Source organism: Nanorana parkeri, unplaced genomic scaffold, assembly GCF_000935625.1.
Source record: "Nanorana parkeri isolate BGI_ZX_2015 unplaced genomic scaffold, ASM93562v1 scaffold486, whole genome shotgun sequence".
NCBI lineage: Eukaryota > Metazoa > Chordata > Amphibia > Anura > Dicroglossidae > Nanorana > Nanorana parkeri.
In genome coordinates this window covers 686,543-706,258 of record NW_017306754.1, presented here as the reverse complement: position 1 = coordinate 706,258, position 19,716 = coordinate 686,543, and the positions used below count along the sequence as shown (strand labels likewise).

Genomic DNA, 19,716 nt, shown 5'->3' with positions numbered 1-19,716 from the left:
TAAATTCCCCTAAATTGAGAAAAAAATACCTGTTGAGTTGAGAGAAATTAAGTGAGTTCCTAGCTTCCTGTAATGAGCATGAAAACTCTGCCAGTGCTGCACTGAAATCTAGGGGAAGGTTGTTGTTCAGTAGGGGAGAACTTAGAGTGACAGTAAACTCAAGAGTTAAATCTTAAAAATGCATTCAAGTACCTTAAAGGTTAATAAAAAATGTAGTTTATGTATCACTCAGCTGCAGACCCTGTCCAAATGTCCAAGACCAGATGGGTTACATCCGAGGGTGCTCAGGGAACTCAGCCAGGTCATAGCCAGACCACCATTCCTAATCTTTAGGGACACTTTAATGTCAGGTATGGTAGTTGTCAGGTATATCAGTTGATTGTCGAAAAGCAAATGTGGTACCAATATACCAAAAGGGGAAAACCGGGTAACTATAGGCCAGTCAGCTTAACATCAATAGTGTGTAAAATATTTAAAGGAATAAAAAGGGACTATATACAGAGATTTGCCTATGAAAATTGTATCATAAGTAGCAACCAACATGGCTTCATGAAGGACCGTTCATGCCAGACCAATCTTTTAACATTCTATGAGGACGTCAATATTAATTTAGATAGAGGAATACCAGTAGACGTGGTGTATCTTGACTTTGCTAAAGCATTTGATACAGTACCCCACAAATGTTTAATTCATAAACTAAGGTCTATGGTTTTGGATGAAATTGTATGCATATGTGTGAAACATTGGTTGCATGAACGGATCCAGAGGGTAGTAATAAATGGGTAATTTTCTAATTTGGCAAAGGTTGTGAGCGGGGTGCCCCAGGGATCAGTATTGGGACCGATCCTGTTTACCTTATTCATAAACAACATAGAGATTGGTAGAAATAGTTCAGTCTCGGTTTTTGCGGATGATACCAAACTGTTTAGGGCAGTACATTCTTAAGAAGACATAGGTGTGCGTGTGTTTAGGTTAGTAAATCACCCCCATACACTCGCTTCAACAGGACCTAGATAAAATTGAGGAGTGGGTTGCAATATGGCAGATGCAATTTAATATTGAAAACTGTAAGGTTATGCACATGGGAGCAAAGAACGTGTGTGCAAACTACAACCTGGGGGGTGCACCACTGGGGAAGTCAGAGATGGAGAAGGATCTGGGGGTGCTCATAGATAACAGATTTGGCAATAGGATGCAGTGCCAAGCAGTGGCCAGCAAAGAAAACAGGATATTATCCTGCATTATCCCATTTTGGCAAGGGATAAAAACATAATGTTACCACTTTATAAATCACTGGTTCGGCCTCACCTTAAATATGGGGTTCAGTTTTGCTCACTAGCTCTCTGGAAAGATGTTCTTGAGCTTGAGATGAGTTCAGAGAAGGTCTACAAAATTAATAAAGGAGGTTGAAGGGCCTGAGCTATGAAGATCAACCTCAAGAAATTAAATTTGTTCTCCTTAGAAAAGAGGCGCTTGAGGGGGGACCGAATTGCTATTTTCAAAATCATAAATGGGGACCACAATATTCGGAATAGGATGTTTACACCAAGAACTATACTAATAACGCGACGACACAGCAAGAGATTAGACTTCATAGGGTTTTTTTTGTACTGTGCAAGTAGTAACAATTTGGTATTACACTCCAAAGTCAGTATCTGCTGATAGCATTGATAAATTCAAGAAACATTTAGATGAGTTCCTTGAGTTCTTAAATATACAGGGATATGGGAACTAACAGAACCAAGCAAATGCATACTAGTTTCACCTTTTAAGTTGCATTAGTGAAATAAATGAACTTTGCACGATATTCTAATTATTCGAGTTTCACCTGTAGATGGACCTGTGTCTTTATTCAACCTTAACTACTATGTTACAATGTTACTATATAAAAATGTATGATTAGGACAATGATTACAAGCTATCCCACAAAGTATATAAATAATTAAATGGATTTTTGTACTTACCCAAAAACTAATTTTTTGGAGTTCATTGATGGACACAGGGATCAGATACAACTCACAGTATAACCCTTCTCACTCCCAGTGTGCCTCAGTTTTGTAGAAAATCAATGCCAGTAACAAATCATAGACTTAGAGGGGTTGGACCTGTGCCCCCTAATGAACTCCAAGAAATTGATTTTACGTAATAATATTTTTCATTAAGTATAAAAATCCAGTTTTCTTTCTAATTTATTGATGGATACAGAATTCAGAGACAATTGGAATGTCCTAAAGCAGTCCAAATGAGTGGTGGGCAACAGCAAAAAAAAAACAATAACAGGCCCACATAACAACAACAAAACTTAGGGTTGGCTGCAGAGCTGCCTGAAGTGCCTTACACCTAACGCTGACATCAGATGAGACTTGACCCTCAACCTGTTAAAACGTAGAAAACCCGTGAAAAGAAAACCAGGTCAAGGCCTGCACATCTGGGAAAGAGAAGCCTGATTTTGACAAGCTCAAAAAACACTTACAGATCTGGTAGATTGTGCCTTAACAGTAAAGGTTGGAACCTCATCCTTAAGGCTATTTGGTGTAATAATGATCTGTCTCAGCCACTGTGAAATGTTGGAAAGAGAAGCAGGTTTCCTTGGGGACCAATTATATGGGGACCATAAAGAACAATAAAGAGAAAGTAGTTTTTTCGAATGGAAGCAGTTGCTGTGAGATAAATATGTGCATGTACCACATCCAGACAATTGAGGGGAAATATCCTTCTGATGCACTGGAGCTGGACTGAAGAACAATGTCCTAGTTGAGATAAAAGGCTGAAACTTCCTTGGGAAGGAAAAAGACTCTGGGTCTTAACACCTGGTTCTTATGTGGTGTCTTTTGTGGTGGTCCAAAAGGTTCTTGCAGGACAAGGCCACCAACTCAGAAACACATCTTGCAAAGATGATGGTGACAAGGATGTCAACCTTGCGAGTAATAGTGGAAAGTGGAACACCCCTGAATAGGTTCAAAGGGCAGTTATTGAAGAGCTCAAAGCTCTTTTTTGCATGTCTGTTGTGCAGCCCAGCATTTTCTCTGCATGTTCACTACGGACAATGAGATGGGGGGATAACTACTAACCCATCAAAACAATAGTCTAGGGTTGTGGAGCTCAAAATGTTCTACAAACAGGGCTTATGTTTGTAGGGAAACAGCATCCCACCTTATGGCCCACAGTAGGAATAGACCAGGGGCAATATCATCCATTAAGGGTTTCTGAGACTTCTTATTGGATAGAGTGTATGCGGCAGAAAGTTCAGAGGTTGCTAAAGCTACTGACACATCACATATTGATTATGCACGGAAGGGTGTGGAAGTACACTTTTTCTCACTGCAGTGAGAGCCAGCAAACAAGGTTGCAATTTTTCAGATGAAATCCTCTCAGTAGAGAACCAATAAGGAGACATGTCCAAAGGAGCTAAGGAAGACTCAAATTGTAGGGACTCAAGCAGAGGATGACATTCCAGGCTGTCGATGTCAGAGCACACTGCATGCTGACCCTCTGCAACTAGTGGATTGAGATTTGATAGGGCCTGTTACAGTGCGACTGCTACCTATTTGTCTGGGATCCAACATGTTGCATTGCCAGGCAGGGACAACACAGCTCAGGGTAGAGGATTACTCTTTATGGACAACAAAGACCATATCTGACATATCCGTCTGGATGTCGCAACACTTCTTAAAACTAAATCTTTCAAAAACTGAGCTCTTGATATTCCCTCCTGCCCGTGTACCTTCCCCCAACTTTAACACAACTATCCACCCCTCCTCCCATGCCAAGGTGTCATCCTTGACTCGTACCTCACCTTTCTTCACCACATCCAATCGCTATCCAAATCCTGCCGCCTTCACCTTCGTAACATCTCCAAAATACGCCCCTTCCTCACCAAAGAAACCGCAAAATGACTCATCCACTCCCTTGTTATATCTCGTCTTGACTATTGCAACTCCCTCCTCATTGGCCTTCCACTACACAGGCTATTCCCCCTTCAGTCTATCATAATTGCAGCTGCCAGACTCATTCACTTAACCAACCGTTCAGCATCTGCAACCCCCCTCTGTCAATCCCTGCACTGGCTTCCACTCGCCCATAGGATAAAATTCTAAATATGAACAATCACTTACAAAGCCATCCACAACTCCGCCCCCGGCTATATCTCAAACCTGGTCTCAAAGTATTACCCTAACCATCCCCTCTGCTCCTCCCAAGACCTCCTGCTTTCCAGCTCCCTTGTCAACTCCTCCCATGCTTGCCTCCAGGGCTTCTCTATAGTCTCTCCCATCCTCTGGAACTCTTTACCCAAACCTGTCCGTCTGTCACCCACCTTGACTGCCTTTAGGCATTCCCTAAAGACTCATCTCTTCAGGGAAGCCTATCCCACCTCAACCTAACCGCTCAACCATCACGTTCTCAAACAATTCATTCCCACACAGCTCCCTCCTCATGTATCACTTCCCCCTCCCTTTTAGATTGTAAGCCCTCACGGGCAGGACCCTCCTTACCATCTTGTCTTGATTTCTATTGTGATTGTAATGTCTTCCTTATATTGTAAAGCGATGCACAAACTGTTGGCGCTATATAAATCCTGTATAATAATAAGCCCTATGTCACTTGAAATTAGAAGCAGTGGTGGGAGATGTTACTTCATACTAAATTGGCGAGAACAAGAGTGCGGAAGAGTGCAACATTCCCCCTAACTAAGCATGTTATTGTGCAGCAGTTTAAGGTTATCCCTTTTAATGTAAAATTACTTCCCTAATAGTTAGGTAACTCCTGGTGCACAGCCCACACAGCCTACTCACAAGGTGGATCATTAGAGACTGGGTCTCCATGGATGACTAACACAGTACACTCAGGTCTGCAGAGTTCCAGAATATAGAACTCAGCCCCCTAAGCAACATTCCAGGTTAGCTCTGCAATCATTTAGTCCTGCAGGGTCCAGATGTGGCCTCCACAACTATTGCTGAGGATACAATGATCTAGATAGCTGAGTATAGAGGCTAATGCAGTGTGTTGGGAAATCATGATGAAAGAAGAAAATAATTTCTTGAAGGAAAAAGGAAAAAATGGCTAGTAAAATTTAATTAAACTTTTCTTAGCTTAGAAAAATAATCCAGCCTCCTAGGACACTAGAAAAAACTGAGGCATGCTGGGAGTGGGAGGAATTATAACCTGGTATGTTTTTTGTTTGCCAGTGTCAAAATCCTCCATTAGATTGCTGTATAACCCAATTATCTCTGAAGCCTTCTGTCCATCAATGAATGAGAAAGAAAATGGGTTACAAAAATTATATATTTTGTCTTTATTAAAGCAATACACATTTAAAAGCTGAGTGATAAATCACTGTAATAACGCATGACAAAAGTAAATATCCAATAAATATCAATTTAACTGACAGGCAATTCAAATAATCAACTCATATAAGCCATATTATGGCAACAGTGGTTATTTCAGGTTCATAATGAAGGTAATCTTAATAAGCCATCACGCAACATTTAAAAATCCTAATTAGAAAAGATGCTGCAGTTGAATATTTGCATTCTCTTGCTGCACATGCCATTTAAGATATATCTTGGATTCGACTGCAAACATAGGCAGAAGCCATTAGGTTGTTTTATTAAGTAAGGATAATTAATACATAGGAGAATAAAACCAATTAATTATATCCTTAAAAAACTACATTCAGTGTATTGCCTCCAATGCTCAGAATGCATGATTATTTATATCTAAAAGAATAATCCAAAAACAAATGACAAGAGTAATAGTATAGCAGTAAAACAATAGGTGTAGGGGAAGTTATATTCTGTGTGCTATTTGGCATAGGCTTAAGGTAAAACAGTCAATACCGGGCAGGTGAATAATGTGATAATAAAAATTAATAAGCAGACATTGCCTTCAGTAGAAAAAGTGATAACTAGCAGTAATCTTGACTTTTCTGTAAAAAGTTGAACCTGGCACCACTCTTCTAACCACAAAGCCTCTTTATTGGTCCTTTAATGTGAAGAGTGGCATCAAAGGTCAATAGGGAGGCTCTAGTAACAAGAGAAAAGTGATGAGTCAAGATTAACTTTCCTAGATTTGTGACAGGTTCACTTTTATGTGTTCACTAGTAGTATTTTTTAGATACAGCAGTCTCCTTCGAGATACTTTATATAATCTAACACATATAGAATAAAGGACTTACGTTTTTACATAGGGGTCGGAATACCCATTGGCATCCATAGCTGCTAGATGAGCACATCTCATAATGCCTACCAGGAGCCCTGACTTTTGTGAGCTGTATTTTAAGGATATAAGAATTCTTCCACGTTCCTCCAAAGATTTATCTTCTGTTTTATCTATCTGTAGGTAGAAACACAAATGTTAATAGCATATAAAAAAGTTCATGCACAGCTGTCACAACACAAAACTCAATATCCAGGGAAATTCTCTTTGTAAGTACAGAGATTATGAAAGATCCTGACATCCATTTAGCATCTGGCTTATTTGTGCAATTTAGGGTTATTATAGTTCTTTCCCTTGATGTTAGCACAAAATAATAATTATTGATGTTGATTAAGCTAAAGGAGATATTTAACAGAGATTGCTTTAGCTGTCTCTGCCAATTGTTTATAAAGAATAAGAACAATACAGCATTGTTTAAAAATAAAAACAATTAAAGTAGGTAACAAAATTACCAGGCTCTTGTTAAACAGAATCCACAGTACTCTTTTGGGTGTACAGTGTTATGCAAAATTTTGACTACTCCTGGCCAAATCACATGAATGCTGATTTTCTCGAGGAAAACAAGTTCATACAAACTCTGCAGGGAATGAACGCAAACATGACAGGGTTATGCAAATGTAATGCACAATTGTAATTTCTTTCTTTCTTTATTCTATTTCTTTATTTACTTATTTTATAACAGTCGGGAAAAAATAGAACATGCCATTTATTTTATCTCCTCTGCTATACATGTGCATTCTAAGATTTATTTGCTTTTGCAGCCATTGCTTGGCATTGAGTGTTTACCCTTAACTAGAATTAATTTGTCAATAGTAAGTTTTTGTTAAGATGTTTTATGAGTTATGAGATACAGACTGTAAGGAACACTTCATTGGTTTGGACTGTGTGTGTAGGGTAGTGCTATTCAGGGCTGGAGTGCCATGTTTGAATGTAAAAAATAAAAAAGTGCAGATGGGGAGCAGAGTTAGCGTACAGGAAATACTGGAGGAAGGAGTAGGGCAAGGGGAGGTCGGGAGGGAGAAAAAGGAAAGGGGCCTCCACTTGGTGGGTGCCCACCCCCATTAAGATGATAGAGAAAAAAAATAGCAATATCCAAGAGTGTAGGAAATGGGTCCAGGGGCTGCAGACTTGATAAGTGTCTTGAAAAAGAGCAGTAAGTTCCTCCACCCTCATAGGCTGGTTAAGTTCTAGAACACTTAAAATAGAACACGTTCACAAAATACAGAAGGGTGAGAAGAACCATGGTGTGCCAGAACATTTCAGAAACCATCATAATAGACACCCTGAGGAATGACAATTCCTATCCAATTCCAATTCCAAAAACATTTAAGGATTGGTACAGTGCAATATATTAAATTTGTGTTTTTTTTTATTAGATATGCTTTAATATCAGTTATTATTTGTGACATAACAGGTTTCATGTGATTTTATAGCATAATACAGTCTCCTATCATTTCTTCTGGACGGTTGGCAATCTACAATTTAATTTTTGTGGTCTTTTTATTGTGAATTTAATATAATAAGTTGCAATGTGTTTTGCCATTTTATCATCAGTAGAATAATTATTTATTTTATTTATGTAATTAATATTGGACCATAGAGTTAAAATAATCATGGAAAAAAAGGGTTGTCTATATTATTTAAAGGTAGTTTTCTGCTAGATCCCTCCACCCCAATGAAGAATGTTGAACTTTTGTAACGTGTTGGTATAGAGGAGTGGAGCGCTACAGAGACTGGTTACCACATGAGCCTGTTGGCCTCTAGTGGAAGTTCTTCATGGGGACAGTGTTTCTGATAAGCCTGTAGTACTCATAGCGTAGTGAATATTATGGTCTTTTATGTATTAATATTGAACTCTAATAGCCATTTTCCAGCAGAGTAATGTCTCCCTTCACTTCCTGGAATAGTTTTCAACCCGTCACAGTTATGTGCAGAGAGATCCTGTGCTTGTGAACTCACAGATCTGTAAATTAATTTATGAAATCTAACGTGGTTTTGTAAATTCATGCATATCTCTGTATCTGTCTCTTTGTACAAGCTCATCTGTTAAAGAATGAAAATACTTTTCCAACGAGATCTCGCAGTTTACTTGTTTTCTCGTGGGATCTCCCTGGAAGGCACTGTAGCCATTCCAGGGGGCAGCTGTTAGGCCCTGGCTACGTCATCCGCGGCGCACTATACAAAGAAGTGGATAATTTTTTTCTTTTTTTCAAGATGATTAGGAATAAGCATGCAGAGTTCCATGCTCCAGGTTTTTTGGGGTGAAAATGTGCATTATTTAAAGGAAGTAGTATGCTGCTTGCTCCCCCTGATAAAGAAGGTTGAATCTCGAAATATGTTGGCGTTGAGGGAGAGTGGAGCACTGCAGAACTGCAGAAACTGGTTGTCATTGGTTACCACATGAGAGTTCCGGCCTCTAGTGAAATAATTTTGTGGGCTCGGTGTTTCAGAAAAGCCTGCAGTGCTCATAGCATTTTGAGTATAATGGTCTTTTATAACTATTGGAGGGGAAATTTCCAGTCTTCATGATTAGAATAATGAAGAATTGCCTGTAAAACTGTAAGAGAGACATTGGTGTTGTACAAATATTTGTAAAAAATAAATCAAGGCAACTGGACTTGCTGTATTTTTCTTGAAGATGTTTCACTGGTCATCCGACCAGCTTTCTCAATTCAGAATGACTCAATTCAGAATGTACAAAAATTATCTGGGAATCAATATGGTGAATAATGCTCCAATCAACATAATCTGCTAATCATAATCAGCATGGGGTCAGAGACCTCATGGAGGTAAGGTGTTTAAACCAGTCGGTCTCCCTGTCTAGGGTGCATACTTGACTGTCATCAAAGGAGTGACCTTTTTTTCTTTAGATGTAGGTACACTGCTGAATCCTGACCAGAGGTCTTAGCTGTTCTATGCTGTGCCATACACTGGTGTAACTGCTGTTTTGTTTCATCTGTTGTTCATCTCGCTTCTTTTCTAGTCCTAGTGGTTTTCCTTCTCTTTTCTACAGTGCTTTTTCTCAGATTCATGGTCCTGCTTTGCTGTATTGTTTTCTTCTACGTGTTTTTCTATGCACGGTAGTCGTTGGTCTGGGCTTATATGCCCCGGATTAGGTACTGTCTTTTTTGGATGCTACCGCCTGAGGGGAAGGATTTCTGGGACGCCCAAGTGGAACTGCCTAACGCAATACATACAAATTGTATCAACCTTGCTTTGTACCTGTCCCACCTATCCTGAGGTTATGCTGTCATGTGCCAAGTTCCACGACTTGTGCTCCCTATGCGTTTCCACTGATGTTGTACAATGGCTTTGCTGTTTGTATGTTGATCTTCACCTGTTTCTCTTTATAAAATCCTTAATAAAAACTTATTGAACTAAAGCAGACAGGGATGTGCTGTTTTTAAAAAGTCCTCCTGAGTTTCCCAGACACTCCATATGTAGCTGAAGATAGATAGATAGATAGATAGATAGATAGATAGATAGATAGATAGACTGTGTAAATACACATACATTACTGTATATGTATACACAGCAAGTCGGTCACATTTACATTTTGTATTTCAACATGGCTGTACACAATATAGTGTAAGATATTTAAAATACTGTTTCACTATATCCCCTTGTTCTTCAATATTAGTTTCTGTTCTCTCAGATTAACTGTCAAATCAGGGAGCCGCCTACTTTTCTGTCAGAGCCCCTGGAAATTCTTCACATCAGTGTTTAAATTAAAACTCTGTCCTCATTATCACATTTGAATTTCACTTCAATTTTAGAGCAGCCTTGCAGCTACAAGATTTAGATGGCTTTTGTAAAAATACAAACAGATTAAATGAATATTAAAACATGTTTGCTTTTCTCATGAAGTGAAATTGGCAAGGAAAATAGCACAACAAATGGACATTCCTTTCCTAATGATATCTAATAAAAATGATATATAATAAAAAATAAAAAGTAGGCTTTGTAGGAAAACCTTCTTAATGTGTAAAACACACAAATACACACACACCAAACCTCAAATTAGAATATGGCCAACATAAAAGGTACATGTTGGTCTTGGCACTTAATCAAATAATTGAAGTAGGAATGCTTTCTTCGCACCATTACACCCCCAAAATACTACAGGGGTGCTTTGGCGCATTGTTTCCAATACAAACCTGCACCAAAGGTGTGATTTCACATATTTTTATACACTTACTCCATCAGTTTATGGTCAATCACTTTGTCAAAAGTAGACAGGGTGGGAATTGCCCATGGTTCGAATGACAACTGGGATAGTCTGTTGCGAGAATTTCCAAACATGTCCCTCTCTACTTCTCATTGGTTAGCTCAGTTGTTCATCCTGCATAAAGTATATTGATCGTCAGAATTTTTTAACAAAATTGGCCCCAGGACTGATCTTGAGCCAATCAGGGTTCACTACTACACTTACTTTGGAGATGTCCAAAACTAGTTTGGTGCTAGAAAATGTTATCACAATTGTTCACCATGTTTTCTCTTCCACTCTAAAGAATACACAACTTATATGTATCTTGGCACTTTTTGATTCCTCTGCACTTGATGCTTATAATTTCCTGGCTAAATTGACTGCATTGCTTGCAGCAGGTAGGATGGTTGTCCTTAAATGTGTGTCTAATTGCCCCCTGCGTTAGAAGCATGGATGTCGGAACTAGACAGACAGTACATGTAAGGTTACATACCAGTCCAGAGGAATTACTACTAAGTATTTTTTACTATGGGATCACTGGCTGAATAAAGGTCCCCAGTAATGATACCCTTGCTCTCCTAAATCCTTTGTCATAAGAGGGGTTAGGAGTTAGGCATGAGTGATGTGCACTGTCCCTTGTTGTCCGCTAGACCTCCAATCACTTGTTTGCCCTATGTTAATTATAAATGTCCATATGCCAAGAACTACTTATACATGAGTATTCTGTTACTAGAATGGAATTATTGTTCTACCTCTGTCAAATGACTGCCTCTTCTGTGCTTTTATGTAATATCTGAAAATCACTACTTTTGACTATGACGAATGCAATGGATTTATTTTATCCGTTGCCTGTATTATTTGTGTCTTTTATAAGATTTTAAAAATAGTCAAAGCAAAGCATCTGATTAAAAAAAAAGACATGACGATAGGGCTAAAAGGTTCTGTTGTAGATAAGGACCTAGTAGGGCCAGGACTAGGTTCTACTGTAGATGGTGCCAAAGCACCCTTTAAATGTCAAAGGGAAGTCCCTTAATGAGCGATAAAGAAAATTATATATCCACAAGAAGAGGTGTGGCCTAGGAATCAGCATCAGCAGCCATGATCTGCACTTAGGTTGCCCTGTTACCTTTTTTAGCAATACAGTGTTAGACCGTAGGCCATATGTTGCAATAGGACACATAGGTGTGTAGCTATGGCAATGGGCACATAAGGTATATCTTACCAAAAAATATTAAGACATTGAAAGGGCAGCTGAACAAATGCTCCTTACTGCACAGATAATTCATTTTCATAGATCTTTGACTAGCGACGATCCTATTGACTCATCCTGTGCATCTTATGTTAGACTAGAGAGTTCACAGGGGTTCAGGGTCAGGATTAATCGCAAGTCCGACATTTAATAATGCAGCCCTTGATCTGTGTTATCCACATATACACACAGATGTTTAACTAGCAAAAGTGTTCCAATTCCACAACAGGAAAGGCTAGGGATATTTCAAACAATGCTAAAGAACTCTCTTAGTGAACAGTATTTGCAATATGTGCAGGATCAAAGTGCGGAGGGTATGAAAGTGAGCAGTAGACATGTGCGATTCGTTTCGTTACGAATCGAAATTCGGACGAATTTTCGGAAATTCGGACATTCGGATGTATCCGAATTCCGAATTACAGACATAACGAATGCAAACGAATCCGAATTTCCATTTCCGAAATTCGGTAGCGTTCGTACGAACGTTCGTTTCGTTTTCTGTTCTTATTCGTTTCTTATTCGTTTCGTTCGTTGGAGCAAAGTGACATTAGAAAAGGAGAAAAATATTTTTTCCCCCTCAAATGTCACTTTTGCTTCAAACGAACGAAACGAATAAGAAACGAATAAGAACAGAAAACGAAACGAACGTTCGTACTAACGCTACCGAATTTCGTCCGAATCCGAATTCCGAATCCGAATTGACTTTCACACCCGAATCCTGAAAAACGAAATAACACAAATCCGAATTTAAAACGAAACGAAACTAAACAAATTTTTTGGCAGTGCACATGTCTAGTGAGCAGTATGTGCAGAAGAGAAGCGTGAAGGATATGAAAGCTGGCAGTATCTGCTGGCAGTATCTGCATTTTGGCAGTGCACATGTCTAGTGAGCAGTATGTGCAGAAGAGAGCAGAAGGTATGACAGCGGGCACTATGTGCAGGAGAGAAGTGCCAAGGGTATGTCAGTGGGCGGTATGTACAGGAGAGGACAGCTGACAGTATATGCAGAAAAGCAGTGTAAAGGGTACTGTATGGCAGCAGGCAGTATATGCAGGAAAGGGGTGAGAAGGGAATTACAACTGGCAGCATTTCCAAAAGAAGAGTGCAGATGGTGTGACTGCAGACAGTGTTTGCAGGTGAGCAGTGCAGAAGGTTTGATGGGGTGGTATGTGTGGGAGAGGAGTGTGGAGAGTATAATGGGGTGCAGTGTGTGCAGGAGAGTATCGTGGGGACGTAACAGTGGACAGTGTGTGTGGTAGAGGGGTGCAGAGGGTATGACAGCAGGCAGTATATACAGGAAAAGAGTGCAGAGGATATGATGGAGGGCAATAGGTGAAGGGAAGGTGGGAGAGGTGTGTTTCATCATTACCATGGACTGTGAAGTTGGGTGGAGGACACTGAAACAAGCATAGTGTGTCAATTGAATTGGGGATACACTACTAAAGATTAGTAGTGTATCCCCAATTAGGATTAGCTGGGTACTGGCAGCTGAGAGATTAATGCACATAAACAGCAGACATAAACACAAGAATAGGTGCTAAGAAGAAGAAGCACATACACTGAGTACCAAATTCTCAGGGGTCAACCCATAATAGCTGGGTACTGGGTGCTGTGGGGTTAACATACATTCTGAAGACTGACCGTTGAGAGGATAATGCAAATGGGTTGAGGACTGGGCACTGAAAGGTTATCACATATATGCGGTGAATGGGCGATAGGGCTGGGAACTGGGCACTGAAGGGTTAATGCTTATATGCTGGGGACAGGTCACACAGGGGTTGATGCACATGCTCTTAAAGGGGAAAATGCACATACCATGCAGCCTGATCACTGAGTGGTTAATGCTTATAAGCTATGGCTAGGTGACTGAAGGGTTAAAGTTCATTCTTTTGGGGCTGATCACTGAGAGGTTAGTGCATATTGTATTACAGCCATGGATACAGGGAAGGGAGATGTGTGTGCAGGAGGCAGGATACAGAAGAAAGGCCAATCCTGACTACACACTGGGAAGCAATGAGACACTTTACTTCTGCAGAGTGGGGAGGGACCAGAGATTTCTGCTGAACTGAGCTTTACTCTGAGTGCTGAACATACAGAGTGTTAGTCTGAGCTCGGTGTGTATAATGTCTATGGGGAGAACATGGATGATGTTCATTATGCAGTTTGTGTGGTGGGAGTGTGTACAGACTGAGAAGTCTCTGGGGGTGAATCTGGAGAGCGTGTGCTGGAGGAGGGATACTGGGGAAAGAACAATGTGTGTGTGTGCTGAAGGGGAGTTAAAGGGGAAAGACCAATGTGTGTGTGCTGTAGGGGAGTAAAGAGGAAAGACCAATGTTTGTGCTGGAGGAGGGACACAGGGGAAAGTCTAATGTGTGTGTATGTGTTGGAGGAGGGATACAGGGGAAAGACCAATGTGTGTGTGCTGGAGGGGGGTTAAAGAGGAAAGACCAATGTGTTTGTGCTGGAGGGGGGTTAAAGAGGAAAGACCAATGTGTGTGCTGGGGGAGGGATACAGGGGAAAGACCGATGTGTATGTGCTGGAGGAGGAATACAGGTGAAAGACCAATGTATGTGTACTGGATGAGGGATGCAGGAGAAAGATCAATATGTGTGTCTGTACTGGAGGAGGGATACAGGGGAAAGACCAATGTGTGTGTGATGGAGGTGGGATACAGAGAAACACCAATGTGTTTGTGTGTGTGCTGGAGGAGGGATACAAGGTAAAGACCAATGTGTGTCTGTACCAGAGAAGGGATACAGGGGAGGGACCATTGTGCGTGCTGGAGGAGGGATACAGGGGAAAAAGTGATGCGTGTGTGTGCTGGGAATTTTATTGGGGAAAGACCATTGTAAGTGCTGGAGGTGTGATGTCACTGGGACCAGGAAAAGGTTGATTTGCACAGTGGCAAAGTAAAAGTAGAACTTAGGAATTATATCATATAAGATAGGATAGAACAAAAAAGAAAAGGATAGGATTTGTTATAACAGACTCCCTAATGGGGCTCCCTCCCAACACTTGGCCCCACAGCATCCTGGAGCTGTTATGGCTGTAGTTACATCACTTTTTTTTATTGATGTTTTGACTTATAGCGGTCCTTGAAGGAGCATTGGCATTTGAGTTAAAACTGGACACTGTGGAATACTTCAGTATTTCGATTTGCAGATGGCCCATCTGTGTGTTGTGGTTTGGGTGTATTGTTTATATCACTGATAAGAATAGATTAAGCTAAATCTATGCAGGCTCATAGGAAGCAGCCATTCTCTACTTCTGGACTGCAAGCTATAGGCCACCGCTCTTACTTTCAGTGCACCACAAGTTTAGGAATGGCTGCTTCTATCAGACCTTCCACATGTTTTCGCTTGGGACAGACTTACCCAGATAGTGACACTTATTTTACCATTGGTCATAGGATTAAAATGACACTAGTATGTAAACTGCACCAGACCAACTGAAAAAAAAAATCACAAAGATTACTTACAGGTAGCTGTTTTTCTAGACAGATGCTAAAATTTTTGGTTTGATTGGGCTTCAGTTTTTTCAGAGGAATTCTTGTTTCACCGATGAACTCATTGTGGCGGAATTTATCCTCATCACATACTGAAATTCTAGACGACAAAAAGAGAGAACAAATATAAGCAACTCTTTTGACATTGTGCATAAATGTTTCAATTTTTCACGCTAAAGATAAACATATTACTCTACTAAAAGAAAATATCATGTCATTAAGTATCCATGAATTAACGTGAAAGCAATCAGCGCACTAGAAACATGAAATGAGGCAGAAAATAACACAAAGGAAAAACACTCAGAAGGGAGATGATACCTATAGAAGCCAAGATCCCACAGAGAGCAAAGTAAAAATGCAAAAGTCCTGATACATTCTGTTTATATACACCAAACAGAAGTAAATCATTCAGGAGTACATTTTAATCTCCTTTAATAGACTATGTAGTTTCGAGTCACATTTTTATTGTAGTTTAGATTTTAATAACTAAAATGCATATTATTATTATACAGGATTTATATAGAGCCAACAGTTTGCACAATGCTTTACATATGAAGAGATATCTAGAAAGAGATATCTAAAAAGAGTAACCACTGTGATCTATTACATCAGAAAGTATAGGTAGCATTAGCCCTGCACTTTGTGAAAAGCAAATATTGTCTAAATGCAAAAGGCACGTGTACTTAAATCTTGGTGTGCTTTGTGTATTTCCAGATCCGTGCAGTAATCAAGTATAAAACTCTGTGTAAGAGCTTCTTCTAACAAAGACCGGTCATTACTGCTCTCTCCCTGTGCAGGGTGTCTGGTCTTGTATCCACCCCTCCTGTAGTTTTCTGTAGGCAGCCTGTAGTGGGTCCCTCCCACAGATCTGCTCTCTGTACATACTATGTAGCACAGTGACTTGTACCTTAATAAAACAATTAGTCTCTACAACAATTACCTTTAGTGTCCACCTAAACACATCTAACCAATACACGTTCATTCCTATCAGTTAAAGTACATTGTAGATTCCTAGTAACTGGCACACTTTTCTTATGGCTTATGTGTAATGAGTTAGAACACAGTGGGTCATCAAAGGAATCAACGATAAATCAAATAGATCGTCACCAATTAGAGATTTCATAATAGTTAATATTTCAAAGCAATTAGTGCTAGCAAATAGTAGCTGTGACCAAATTACAAACAGAGTAATGGTTTTATGGAAGTGAAGAGGGAATATGCAAATACATCCAATATTTCAACGGGGTTTGGACATTAAAAAATATACGACTAGAATATGATCATTTAGCTGCTTTGTAAATATGACTCACAATGTAAGAAGGAAATCAATGTTATTGATTTGATGGTCTATATGGAAGAAAAGAGAAAAAGTATTTTCTTTTGAACAATAAGTTAATCAAAGATGATGCATTGATGATTACTTTTAATAATAGCATTCATTTGATGTGTCTGATCATTTGCAGCCACTTTCTAGATGTTTTTCTGTATAGGAATTACTTTTATCCACTGCATTTTCAATTAAAATTTCCTCATGCATAGATTAATTCTCATTGCTCTGTTTGTGAAATACCAATTTACAATGAACAAAAACATACCCTCCGCTATCCATCTGTGAATTCTACATTATTATAATTCAAGTCAACCACACATAAAGGACTAATTACAGTTATTTGTGATGACTTTATGTCTTTGTTCTCATATTATTTGTATGAATGGTTTTGTATGGATCATTTATTAGCATCACATCCTGTGCACACTCTAGATCAGCAAGCATACACCTGTCTTTTGAACTATTATTTTGATCAGTGGCTTTTCAATAATTTATAGCCATAATAGGATACATGTTTTAACTTTTGATAATATTGATAACGTCTGATTTAAGGTGTGTTTATTGCCAAATTATTAGTTTTCGTTTTTGACAGAGTGAGGAAGCTCTTGGGTTTTTGATTCCATGTCCTAACTGTGGAGAATTACCCTCTCCATTTGTCCTGATGACCAATGTGAGGGAAAATCCAAAATGTAAAGTTGTCTCTGGAACAAGAATAGAGGATAAATCTTCCAATGGGGACTCTTATACAATGATAACTGTTTAATGGGGGGATTGCCTTTATTTTACAGATATTTCTTCTTACTTCCTAAACAAAAAAACATGACTGTGGTTTTGAGTATTCCCTACTCATCCAAACCTGATAAAAATTATTTTTAAAAAGGGTAATAAAAAGCATTTGACCTTGCATTTGTCATCATAGTCTTCTGTTATGTCACAAATGGTACATAAATATTGGGAAACTTTGTAGAAGGGTATACAGTATATGCATATTGCTTATCCATACTTATTAGTAGAATACTTATCAATGAACATGTATGGACTGACAAAGCACCTCAATGGCCCAGAACGCACCTGCATCGGCAAGGTGTGTTGAAGTGCCATTCAGAAGGAAAGTTGCTGCATAGCACCATTGCAAGCAACATATGGTGCCTTGCTTTACAGTAAAGTACACCATAGGTAACATGTCCCCCACAGGTTTTATCTTTTGCAATGTATTATTAAGTGAAAGAAATTGTCTCTTAGTGCTAGTTTACATTTCTATTTTAATACAATTGCTTGCAGTAACTTAAAATCTGCCTGATAGAGAGAGAGCAGATAAGCTTAATGAAATGCACTTTTTATTATGCTGAGTGATTGAAAATTCACTGTTGTCCATCCAATATTCTTTCATATTTTTGTCTGTCCAATGACTTTGCATTAACCTTGGCTGTCTGTAAAAGCACAATCATATGCATCCAATTAAACAAAAATCCATAATTGTCTGTAGCAGTAAGGAGGGAACATTAAATAGCACTTAATGTGCAAATAGCACTGTATTATTAAGCCCTGTGGTGAGTAAGAGCATGACTAGTAAGAGCCTGTCTAGCCACTTTGGCAAACCTCTTTATCACGATAGCTTTGTCATGGCAGCATACTAGTTTAAAAAAGAAATCCTTTCTGGTCATTCTGTAGTAATTTTTACATTTTATGTAGCCACCTTGCCCTAAGCAGAGTGACTCCTTAAATTTAGTTCTGCTGGACTGTAGCCAGTCTAAGCTGATTTAATTGTTCTATGCTCATTTGGTTTCCCCTAAGCTCACTGTTATCATTTGTATCTGCCTCCTGCTGTGTGTGACCTTGCAATAGAGTCAAACATCCAATAATGTTGTGTTTTGAATAGGTGTGTATCCCTAGCCAACAACTAGGAGGTCCATGGCCAGTGTTGCATGCTGGGAAAAAGACATACATTGAGTGAGTGTTTTTTATCCCCCTGGGCTCCTGCCTAGGGGAGGATGCATGTTGTTCTGCACAACTTGGCCAGGGAAAAGCTTGCAGGTTGTCAGGAGTAGAGGCCCAGTGTCAGGGCCTAAAGTTTTCCTGCCTGTGAAGGGGGAAGCTGTTCTTTGAAAGGAGCACCAGGGAGGAACTTCATCTGCAGGAGGTGCCAGAGAAGCTGGAATTTGGCTTGGATCTTGCAGGGAGTCTGGTAATTCGCCCAGGGAGTTCTGTGCTCTGTTTGCTAACTAGCTAAAGTTCTGCTGTACACAGTGTTGCCGCAATTGGCTTAAAGGCTCTCTAAACTATGAGCTCGGGAAGTAGTCAGTGAGTCTGGATTCTGTACTGTCCTAGGTGTCTGTAGCCCTTATCCCTCTCTCCCATCTGAGCTGTCGGAGGAATAAAATCTTTGATAACCCTGGCATCCAACTTTCCATTCACATTCCACAACCGGCTAAGGAGGTGAAATATCAGCCCACCCTGCCTCTGGGGTCCCGCACTTGATCCTGTAGGTGCTATATTTATGTATTGAAAGGTACCCTTAAATCTTCAAGCCAAATTATGTGCTTGGTCCTGCTATATGTGGTTAATCCTCCTAGTGGATATGCTGTCACTGGTTTTTACTTGGGTAAAGGAAAAGCAGAGAAGGTGGATGATTAAAGTTTGTCTGAGAGTAATTGAAATCAATATTGTGAATTTCCTGCTTTAGTCCACATCCCAATAGACAGGACATGGAAGCAATAATGAAGCAGTAGAGATAAACTATAGCACAATATTAAATCCTGTACAAACAAAACACATTGCGCCCAATAGTCACATTTCCCCCTAACTACTGAAGAAAAGGAGAACAAATCTTATGTTTTTATTTATTAGCTTAGCTGCTTTGCTAATACTAGTGCAAAAAGGCTACAAGTAATATTTGCATACTTAAAGTAGTACTAACTTTAGGACTGGTAGGAATTTAGACCCTTTAGAACTGGTAGGAATGTTAAGGGAGTACCCCAGCCCCCCAAAAATGTGGACAAAAATGTGGGGTCCCCCCTAACAGTCTTACCAGACCCTTGATCCAAGCACTGGCCCGGCAGGGCAGGAAAGGGGGGGGGGAACGATCGAGCGCCCCCCCTCCCTGCGCCTTACCAGGCCATGTGCCCTCGGCATTGGGAGGGTGTCCTCATGCCGATGGGGACAAGGGCCTCTTCCCCACAACCCTGACCCAGTGGTTGTGGGGGTCTGC

The 19,716-nt window shown here is 39.8% G+C and overlaps 1 protein-coding gene across 1 annotated transcript in view; it reads right to left on the bottom strand.

Moving 5' to 3' along the window:
* The window catches only part of DOC2B (double C2 domain beta), a 417,881-nt gene that overhangs the window by 70,974 nt on the left and 327,191 nt on the right, over positions 1 to 19,716 (bottom strand). Inside the window, exons 5-6 of the mRNA XM_018560903.1 lie at positions 15,152 to 15,278; positions 6,176 to 6,333 (exon numbers count right to left, since the gene is read on the bottom strand). Coding sequence (XP_018416405.1) covers positions 6,176 to 6,333; positions 15,152 to 15,278 — 285 coding nt within the window. The remainder of the gene's footprint in view (positions 1 to 6,175; positions 6,334 to 15,151; positions 15,279 to 19,716) is intronic.